The following is a 10,700-nucleotide window of genomic DNA, read 5'->3' as shown; positions in this document are numbered from 1 at the left end:
TAAAAAGATCATGCTGATATCTTCATTTAGGAATTTTCCATTCCTAATAAATTCAGCGCATTAATTTTTCCACTGGCATTTTAAATGTTGATTTTGGTATTTGCTATGGAGTACATTTACCAATGTACTGGGTTTGACACGTGGTATGGAGTGATCTTGTTACATCCTGTGTGTGTGCACCTCAACGTCAATCTTTTTCTGATCGTCTTAAGCTGTATATGATACTCCACCGGGCGACTCACACAGTACAGGGCGTGGGGCTGATGCTCTTTGGGCTCATTTTTCACACTGTTTACTGCTGCAGGTTCATTACTTGCAGACTTCCAGCCGGCACTGCAGACCCTCCCTTTAGGCTTGTAAATGCTTAATAATTAGAGAGCTGTGTGAGTTCATCATCCCAGTACCTGGGACGATGCCGCAGGAAGAATGTAACGAGTTCAAAGCCAGCCTGGGCTGCACACCAAGGAAGAGGCCAGCCAGGATTAAATACCACAGGCAAGACCTTGTCTCAAAAACCAAAACCAAAATCAAAACCAAAACCAACCAAACAAACAAAAACCAAAACACCGCAAGTTCATACTAAGGCTAGTAAAGGGTGTTAGTAAGGAAGGCTAGCGACATCTGTGACCCAGGACAAGGTACAGATGCCTATGACTGAAACACGTTTTTCATTAAAATATTTACTATCTGAGTTGCATTGTGTAATTTTTTTTCTTTTTTGAGACAGAGACAGGATTTCTCTGGTAGTAATGACTGTCCTTTATTTTTATTTTAAGCCAGGGTTTTAGTGTGTTGCCCGGGCCGGCTAAGAACTCGAGGTACTGCTCTGGCCCCAGCCTTCCGCGCTCTGGGTTGACAGGTGTGCATGCGCACACGCGGCTCTAACCTGAAGATTTACAGAAAACCACCAAGCGCACTTGTGCCCTTGCCCGTCTTAGGAAAACAGCACCGGCACAGTCCTCCAGCAGGCTGGGCCGCAGCAGAGCGCCCAGGGCAGAGCGCCCAGGGCCCTGCAAAGCGCGGCGCGGCTCGATCACCGGCCTGGGAGTCCAGCAACCCACCCGAAGGGCGGCTGGGTGGATGATGCGGGGCTCGACCTGCTCCCCTGCCCCCCAGCCCGGCCCCGCCCCTCTCGCCCGGCCCCGCCCCTCTCGCCCGGTCCCGGCGAATCCAAACGAGCCCCGCCAGCGGGTCCGAGCCCCGAGTGATCGATCGCCCCCGCCCCGCCCCGCCCTCCGGCCGCCATTTTTGGACGGGTGGGAGGAGAAAGGCGGGGAGGCGCGGCGCGGGCTCCGCGGGATGCTGGCTGGCCTTGGCGGCTAGAGCCGCACGCCGGGGCCGGGGCCGGGGCCGGGGCCGGGGCGGGCGGGCGGGCGGAGAGGCAGGCGCCCATCCTCCGGGGGCCCCTCCGGAATGAGGCCTCGGCGCCGGCGCGGGACGACTCGGGGACTCGTCAGAGCGTGAGTGCGGCGCGCGCGTCCTCCGCTGTCAGTTGGCGCGCGCCCCCGCCGCCGCGTCCCCCCGCGCGCGCCCCCGCCGCCGCGTCCCCCCGCGCGCGCCCCCGCCGCCGGCTCGGCGCAGACTCGGCTTGTTTGTTTCTGCAGGGATCCTAGCAGAGGCCGAAGCCGCCGGCCGCGATGCCGGGGAAGCTGAAGGTGAAGATCGTGGCGGGTCGCCATTTGCCGGTGATGGACCGCGCCAGCGACCTGACGGATGCCTTCGTGGAGGTGGGTGCCGGGGCCTGCGGGGTCGAACGCCGGGCCCCGCCCCGCCCCGCCCCGCCCCGCCCTGGCCGCGGCGCCCGGTGGAGCAGAGATGCCCACCGGTCCCCAGCCCCGCGGGATGCGGCCCTCCCCTCCGCTCGGGCAGGGACACGTGTCCCCTCCCCACCCCCAGGCCACCGCCGCCACCTGCCAGGCCGAGGCGTGGCCTCCTTTATGATCCCGGAGGTTGGGGAGGGACGCATTGCTGCAGCCGAGTCCAAGCAGCCAACTCTCCGGTGCCACCTGCAGCCCACCCCCGCCCCACGGTGCGACGACTTCCAGCCCTTTCCCCGCCAACACTGTCTGAATCATCAGTGCAGGTCACACACAACAGTGACACTTTATCCGCTCTTGTGTGGACCGGCAGGGAGATGCGCTGTCTCGGGGTAATTTGTTGCCTGGAGGTGGGAAGTCAGTTAAGTGCCATGGATTTCAATTGCAAAATTGCATTTTTTTAAAAAATATAATGATTGGTTTAAAAGTCATGCAAATTAGCGCAGGCCTACGGCCTGGAAATTATTAACTCAGAACCGGAAAGAAGCCAAGGAGGAGTTGTAGTAAAAGTTGGCACGATGAGGCAGACCATTACAGCAGTAATTCGGGCTAGTAATGCTTAGGGTTCAAAGATATGTATGATAGTATACGTCACTCAATATAAAATATTATTAAAGGCTCTAGGACATAATTAACTGCAGTTCATTCTACCCATTTTATGACAGTTGTTAAGCTTAACATCTTTTTCATTGAAATGAAGTGTTTGCTCTTGGGTCTGGGTTAACAGATCTACAGATAACTGGACTTGGGCAGAATGACCCACACAGCTGATATTAACAGCTAATGCGTATTGAGCTTCATTAGTGCCGTGTTTGTGCTGTGTACAGATAGGTTCTTAGTCCTTACAGCAGTCCTGCTAGGAATGTTACTCCTTGTTAGAGGTTAGGCAGCAAGAGGCCTATGGGTGGTAATAATGTGCCTAGAATTACTTACCTTGTAAATCTCCACAGCCTAGGGGCAGTCTGTTCTAGTGTGTGATTCCTGCCTCTGCAAGCAAGATGATGAAAGTTATATTTGAATGAGGGAGCTAGTGTTAAGAAGACTTCCTAAGAAAGTCACAGTTGACCTGAGTCTTGAGGAACACCCAGGATTTTTTCAGGCAAAAAGAACAGCAAAGGCACAGAACGTGGAACCTGCCCTGTTCAGGAAGCCACATTAGTGTGAGGTGCACTTGGAGTGAGATGTGGGGATGGAGCAGGAAGGGTGGGTTGACCTGTTAACTCAATCCTCACTTTTTATTCTATTCCCTTTTTGTAAGTGAGACTAAACCAGGGGAGGGGTTTCAGCAGAAGTAAGATTTTTAAAAAAATTATCCACAGGATGGCCTGAATGGACATAATATTTTATTTAGAGTTTCACTAGATTACCCATGCTTACCTTGATATTAAAATCCTGTCTCAAGCCAGGCATGATATTGCTCACTCTGAATTCTGGGGGTCAGGAGGCAGAGACAGGTGGATCTCTGAGTTTGAAATCAGTGTGGTCTACATCATTCCAAGGCCAGAGGGATATATATTTAGACACTACCTCAAAAGTAAATAAGTAAATAAATAAATACATAAATAAATGAAAACATAAAAAAAAATCAAATCTCCCTCAGCCCTCTGGTAGCTGGAATCACAGATGTGTGTCATCAAACCCAACCCTGATTGTTGTCTGCCAGGCTCTCTGCTATTTTGGGTGTCTTGCTGATTATGTATGATGATTTTTCAAGAAGTATTTGGTTTCTGATTTATGGAACTTTTGTGTAGGTGACTAAGACACATTTAGAAAGTAAAGAACTTACTAAGTATATAATACAAGTTATGAGTTCACGAGAGAATACAATAGAGAATGATAAGGAACATCTATTTTAGGTTGACTGATTAGCATCAACCAAGCAGACACCTGTTGGATGAGCAGCATCAGCTACTGAGAGACTATAGCTTGCCTTTCTGTAAAAGGGTGAGTGAGGAGATAGAAGAGAAGCTCGATAAGACTGGCGTGTTGTGGGAACAAAGGAGAATGTAGGGAGCGATCTCTTGGTGAAGAGAAGGGAACAGTGAGAGGCACATTTGGGGAAATGGTCAAGTGGCTGATGGTGCAAGGCTGAGGTTAAGACTTGAATTTTATAAATTCAGTAGGTAACTCTTATTAAATGGCATTTTATTTGCAATGTGTCGTATCCAATGGAGAGTCTATTGGAGTTCGAATAACAGGCCCACACAGTGGATTTGGTAATGGAAAGAAGTGGATGAATTCCAGATCTATTTTGAAAGGAGATTAGAGCATTTGTTGGTAGATTGGAGCCAGGGATCAAGCAAAGGAGAACTAATGCAGTTCTAGCTTTCAGGAGTAGACGAGTCATTTTCTGGAACTCTGCAGGGTGATGGGGATGGGCTAAGGAGACAGTTTCCATCTGGGCATGTTAGGTTTGAGGTGTCTTAATTGCATTCATCAAAAGGGAAATCAGATTTGTAGCTGTGATGTTCCAAAGAGCAGTTGGAGTTAGAAGAGGCATTGCTCAGTCCTGTGAGATCAAGCACTCCTTTATCATTACCTTGGTTGAGTTGTGGATAAAAGTGCTCCAACTCATGTCAGCCACACCCCGTTTAATAAAATCTATTTTGTATTTATTTATTTATTTGGGACAGGTTTCTTTGTATAGCCTGGCTGTCCTGGAACTCCCACTGTAGATCACTGACCTGGAACTTTGAGATTCACCTGCTTCTGCCTCCCAAGTGCTGGGATTAAAGGTGTGAGCCACACTTGGCTTTTAAAAAATATTATGTGTGTATGTGGTGTGTGTGTGTGTGTGTGTGTGTGTGTGTGTGTGTGTGTGTGGTGGGGGGTGGCGTGTACATGCTATAGCATGAGTATAGATGTCAGAAGTTGATTTTGGGCAATCAATTTTCTCCTGTCCATTTCAGGAATCAAATTTAAGTTGTTAGGTTGTGTGACAAGTTCTTTACCTGCTGAGCTATCTAGCTGACCCTATATCACATATTTTGAAGTCTATCTTAAAAGATACTCATAGAAATATAGTTTATCTGTACTCATGATAAAAGGAGCACTGAATTCAAATAGTTTGACAAGGTTTTCTTGTGTGTGTGTGTTTGTCATTTCAGTATTGAAGTACTTGCTTATAAATGCAGTGAAAAATGGGAACCTAATCATATTGTGTGATTGGCTAGTTATTGAACTCTGATGTATATCAGACACTGTAGTGGATGTCAGGGATATATAGATGAATGCAACAAGAATTTCTTTAGTTATAGAGTGCACCTTTTGGTAGGAGGAGAAATAATTTATGCACAATATAATTAAATAGTGTTCTAGAAGGTAAGACAATTTGTCTAGGCCTATAGGGAATGTCTCTTATGGGTAAAATCACATGAATAAGAATGTCACATAGAAAGACAGTTGTAGGGGCTGGAGAGATGTCTTAGTGGTTAAGAGTACTGAATGATCTTTCAGAAGACCCTGGTTCAGTTCCCAGGACCCATATGGCCATGCACCATGGTCTGTAACTCCAGTTTCAGGGAATTTGACAGTCTCTCTGGCCTCCGCAGACACCAGAAATGCATGTGGTACACAGATATCTAAGCAGACAAAATACCCATACATATAAATAAAAATTAAACAAAACCTGAAGCCAGGTGGTGGTGGCACACACCTTTGATCCTAGCACTTGGGAGGCAGAGGCAGGTAGATCTACTGGCCTACACAGCTATACAGAGAAACCCTGTCTCAAAACAAAACACCCCCAAACAAAACCTTACCACAAAACCTTGACCTGTAAAACTAACTTAGAGTCCAGGTAGATTTTCTTTGAGGCAGAGTCTTACTGTGTAGCCCAGGCTGACTTTGACTCTCCAGACCTCCAAGTGCTGGGATTACAGCTGCCTTGCATGACTTTGGATTTTTAGTCATGTGACTATCTGTTGGGCTATTCAGAAACATGACAAGGGGCATTACTGTTGGGAGTCTTGCTTTGCAGCACACGTAGTGTTTCTGGGTCTGCTTATGTACTATCTCAGTTGTCTCAGAGCAAAGTTAGACACCCTCAGACTTGAAGCCTTGAGATGGTTCAGCAGGTGCTTGCAGCCACCTCAGGGTTCCATTGCTGTGAAGAGACAGCATGACCACGGCAGCTCTCATGAAGGAAACTTTTAATTGGGGTGGCTCAGTCCACGGTGGATCACGGTGGGTGGGGAGCACGGAGGCGAGCAGGCAGATGTGCTGGAGCTGAGAGTGCTCCCCCTTCAGGCAGTAGGAAGTGGATTGAGGAAAGAGTCCTCAAAGCCCACCCCACAGTGACACACTTCCTCCCACAAGGCCACACCTCCTAACAGTGCCACCCCCTTTGAGGGCCATTTTCTTTCAAATCACCCAAGCCTGGCAATTGAGTTCGGTCCTCAAACCTAGATGGTGGAAGGAGAGAACAACTTCCTGGAGGTGTCCTCTGACTTCACAGGTGCATGGTCACACACAAACATGCACACGCACATACATAAGTCACTCTAAGACTTCCCGAGAATTATTAGGATGTTTGGGGTGAGGAAGCAGCACGTTCTGAGTTGGCAACTGTTGCAAGAAACATGGGTGTGAAGAGAGGGTAGGAACCCATGGTCCCTCAGGTGTTTATAGCTTTTAGCAGCGAAGGAAATAAGAATCCAGGCATATTTGTGTGATAGGCGTTATGCAGCAGGGAGGAGCAGATCAGAGCAGCGGGAGGATAATGAAGGGTCACAGTTAAAGGAACACTGATGTGACGAGGCTGTAACTAATAAGCTCATAGGAGAGGGAGACAGTGGAGCCTAGGTCTCTTCCTCCTCCATTCCTTCCTGCCTTCGCCAGCATCAGGCTATAGACCTGCACTGCTACTTGGCAGATTGTGAGAATTTTTGCAGCTGTATCTGGAGGGATAATTAACTCTCCATACATACATAGAAAAGCATTTTTTGAGTGACAAGGACAAACTTAGTGAAGGCAAAGCCAGGTATAGAACATGTATAATTGGAAGGAGAGCTGGTGTTGAGTAGATTGGGAAATAAGTCCCGCTTGGTAAAGGGGGCTCAGGTTGCCAAGCAGTCTTGAGTTAGGTCAAGGCATCTATCTATTTGGTAGCCCTACCCACCAGTTTCCACTGACGCACTGAGCCCTAGTGCTCCTCGGGCTGCCCAGCCCGCACACTGCTTCCCTGTGCCCGCAGTCTCCCACCGCTGTCTGCTGGGCTTTAGGGGTGCTGTTTATTCTCAGGTGTGCTTGTGTCTACTGTATTTATTGTTGTAATGTATGTAAATCCCACTAAGGGACAGAACCAAACTGTTCTTTCCGCAGGAATATCTAGGGTGAATAAGATAAGGTTTTTGTTGTTTTGGTTTTTCAAGGCAGGGTTTCTCTGTATTGCTTTGGAGCCTTCCTGGAACTCACTCTGTAGACCAGGCTGGACCCAAACTCACAGAGATCCGCCTGCCTCTGCCTCCCGCTGGGACTAAAGGCATGTATCACAAATGCCCAGCTGGTCTTTTTTGTTTTTTTTTTTTAAACAGAGGAAATTGTAATAAATAGATGTCCGTGTACAAGTTGGCTAAACCAGTCACTTTGTGTTCATCCAAGAGTCTAAGGGAGCAAGGAGAGGAAAAGAAACATTTAATCAGTATTTCTGATCATCCCAGGTATTTCATGGGTAATATGTAATCACACAGTGTCCTTGCAACTCCCCTCTTTAGAGGAAAAAGCAGATTTGAACAGATTAAATAACTTCAGGAGAAAATGCTCAACTTCACTGTAGAACTCAGAATCGCTGCTGTTCTGAAGGAAGTTGTAAGATGTTCCTTTAATTGCTGAGTAATAAAAATCTCCTTTGAAGTGAACAACAAAAGCAGGAGGAAGTGTGGATCTCACTAGAAGGCCATCACACAATGGCAACATGTGGTCTAATTTTTTCCCCCTTTTTATCTATTGAAAAATGGGGGTTGTAGATTTTTTAAGTTATCTTGAATGGACAGTTGGTAAAAAGAAAATAGAATGCCAGCACAGCTACTGTTGTGGCTAAAAAGAGGGCTGGGAACCTAGAACTTAAAACATGTGCACTCTTTGCCACTGAGCCAGAGCCCTTAAATATACTTGGCATTTGAGTGGTTATGTAATTCTAGCAGATCTTTTGCTTCAGGCTCAGCAGTTCAATATTCCCAATGAACAGAAAAGGAAATACTTCTCAGATATAAAAACTAGTATACTTAAAGTAGAAAGTCTTTATCATTCCCAGGACAAAAGGGATACACCCAAACAAGATAAAATGATAGCCTTTAATTTCTCTCAAGATCAGTCAGTGTCCTTGTTGGCAAAGGTAAGGGCCTAGAAGATCAGCCTTCTTCTCTCTTTTAGGATGTTTGTCTTTTTCCTTCATTTTGTTGCTTAGCTGCTCCTAACATTTGCTAGCCTCCCTGAAATCCCTGCTCCCCAGTTACTAGATGACCTCTCTCTATGTGGACTAGACTGGCGTCGGATTTAGAGGTCTGACCCTCTACTGTCTTGTAATGGGATTGAAGCCATGTGCCATCACTCCAAGCCTAGCATTGGCTTGTGCTGTTGATATTTGTATTTGAATAGCTTCTTCTTCTTCTTTTAAAGGTAAAATTTGGTAACACAACCTTTAAGACAGATGTGTACCTCAAGTCACTCAATCCGCAGTGGAACTCGGAGTGGTTTAAATTTGAGGTAAGCTGTTGGATATCTCTTGTTTGGGTGTATCCCTTTTGTCCTGGGAATGATAAAGACTTTCTACTTTAACTATACTAGTTTTTATATCTGAGAAGTATTTTTTTTTTTTTCTGTTCATTGGGAATATTGAACTGTTGTTTGTTTGTTTTTTGAGACAGGGTTTCTCTGTGTAACCTCCCTGGCTGTTCTGTAGAGCAGACTATCCTGGAACTTACACAGATCCACCTGCCTATGCCTTCCAAGTGATGAGATTAAAGGCATGCACCACCACCACTCAGTTTATTTTTAATTTAATTGTTGATCTTTTTATTATTGAATTGTAGAAGTTCTTTCTGTATATGTATATATATTATATGTATATCTGTGCTGAGGATTGTGCTTAGGGCTTTATGTTATATATATTTTGCAGCTACCTGTGCTTAGGGCTTTATGTTATATATATTTTGCAGCTACCTTCTGCTATTCAATAGGCTTTTTTTTCCTTTCCTGACATTTTTTTTTTCTTTTTGATGTACAGATTGTTTTGATATAGTCCAGTACATAGGGATTAATGTTGCTGTTTGCACTTTTGGTATTAAAACCTACTCCCTATGTTTCCTTTTAAGAATTCATGGGCTAGATCTTATCTATAGGTCATTGATTAATTTTCAGTGGCCTTCTTTAACAGTATGAGGTGTCTAGCTATTCTTCTTTCTGTATGTTTAATTGCCATGTGTTAAGACATTCTCCATTGAAAAGCCTTAGCACCCTTCACAAGTCTACCCTCATCTGGAGAGATGGCTTAGTGGTCAAGAGCACTGACTGCTTTTCTGGAGGACCTGAGCTGGATACCCTGGCATTCATGTGAGCACTCACAAGTGTCTGGAGAGCTCCTGAGGAACCAGTGCTGTTTCTCACCTCCATGGGCACTATAAACTCTCTCTCTCCCCCTTCTTTTTACAAAGTCACCAGAGGAGGGGCTTGGTCCTGCCTCAACTTAATGTTGACTCCCCATGTGAGGCCTTAGACTTTCTGAGGGGAGGGTGAGTGGGGGTTGGGGGAGGTAGGGAGGAGGGGGACAGGAGGGAGGGGGATCTGTGGTTGGTATGCAAAAGGAATAAAAATTAAAAAAAAAAAAGTCTCCAGAAGGGTTATATGTGAGATGTGTACCAGGCGAGGGTTACTTCTCATTGGCTGTGGTGGGTGTGGATTGTTGGAAGTAGTTATGAGTCTGTGCAGTTTGTTGGCTGACAAAGGGTTAAGGGTGAATGAAGGCGGGGCAGAAGCTGAGGCTCTGGCAGTTCTGGGGTGGGAGGAGAGGGTGGACGGGGTTGGGGAGCTCTCTTGTCCAAGTGCACCTACACCTGGAGATATTTTCTAAGGTTTGGAGGAGGCGCTTCCCTCTCCTGATCTCCTCTGTTTTCCCCTTCCGCGCTTCCCACCTGTCCAATAGTGACCCTCTCTAGGCATCATGGGTGCCTGATGACTGTCTGGAGTGTTCTCTACCCTATCCCAATCACTCTTTCCTTCTGCCTGTGATAAGCTGCCTTCTTTCTGGGTGCTCTCTGCAAAAACATCTGTTTCATGTTGTGCCCAGCCATCTCCTGGTAGTGTCTGCCTTGTCCGTTTGTGTATCCATTCATTTTTAAATGCATTGTCGAAGTTTCTGACAGGTCCAACTCCACTGTCGTCTGTTTTGGGGACAGGGTGATGAAGCATTGGAGGAGCTTTCACTTAAAATGCACTAGTTTGCTTTCCCGTCTCTGTACCTGCCTCCACCATGGTCCTATGGAGTGCAGGCAATGACTCCTGTGTTGTCTTTTCTGGCCTTCTTTTTAGTCATGTTCGTAAGCCTAGTCAAAATGTCCCTTGTCCTCTGAGGAAAGAGAATGAGGGGCAACAGAGTGTTGGCCGATCTGAAGGTTGCTTTGGTTTTGCTGTGAGCCTTTCAACCTGCCAGAGAAGGAAGGAAATCACACTGCTTTGCTCCTGGCCAATGGCAGGATTGTGATCTCTCTCTCCTTTAGTGCCAGAGAGCTTCTTCTGCGAGAGTTGGGATGCTGGCTAACTGCCTGCTGTGAAATACTGAGGCCCAGACAGAGAAAATGGAAGTCCTATTCTTGGTACTTTTTAATTTACACATGTCTGCACACATGCTGCCCATTTCAAGCTTCCATTTTCCTCAATGTGTATCCT

At 46.6% G+C, this 10,700-nt stretch overlaps 1 protein-coding gene across 16 annotated transcripts in view; it reads left to right on the top strand.

The window, feature by feature from the left end:
* Positions 1-1,353: 1,353 nt before the first annotated feature.
* The window catches only part of C2cd5 (C2 calcium dependent domain containing 5), an 81,941-nt gene continuing 72,594 nt past the window's right edge, over positions 1,354-10,700 (top strand). For 13 of the 16 annotated variants that reach the window (XM_051173403.1, XM_051173401.1, XM_051173399.1 and 10 more), the window contains exons 1-3: positions 1,378-1,460; positions 1,605-1,727; positions 8,436-8,522. In XM_051173403.1, coding sequence (XP_051029360.1) covers positions 1,638-1,727; positions 8,436-8,522 — 177 coding nt within the window. In that variant the 5' untranslated portion in view covers positions 1,378-1,460; positions 1,605-1,637. Of the gene's footprint in view, positions 1,461-1,604; positions 1,728-8,435; positions 8,523-10,700 lie in introns of all 16 variants that reach the window. The other 3 variants (XM_051173412.1, XM_051173407.1, XM_051173396.1) reach the window with 2 other exon arrangements.

Source organism: Phodopus roborovskii, unplaced genomic scaffold (assembly GCF_943737965.1).
Source record: "Phodopus roborovskii unplaced genomic scaffold, PHOROB, whole genome shotgun sequence".
Taxonomy (NCBI): domain Eukaryota; kingdom Metazoa; phylum Chordata; class Mammalia; order Rodentia; family Cricetidae; genus Phodopus; species Phodopus roborovskii.
Note: the sequence above shows the minus strand (reverse complement) of the source record. Positions and strands in the feature narration are given on the sequence as shown.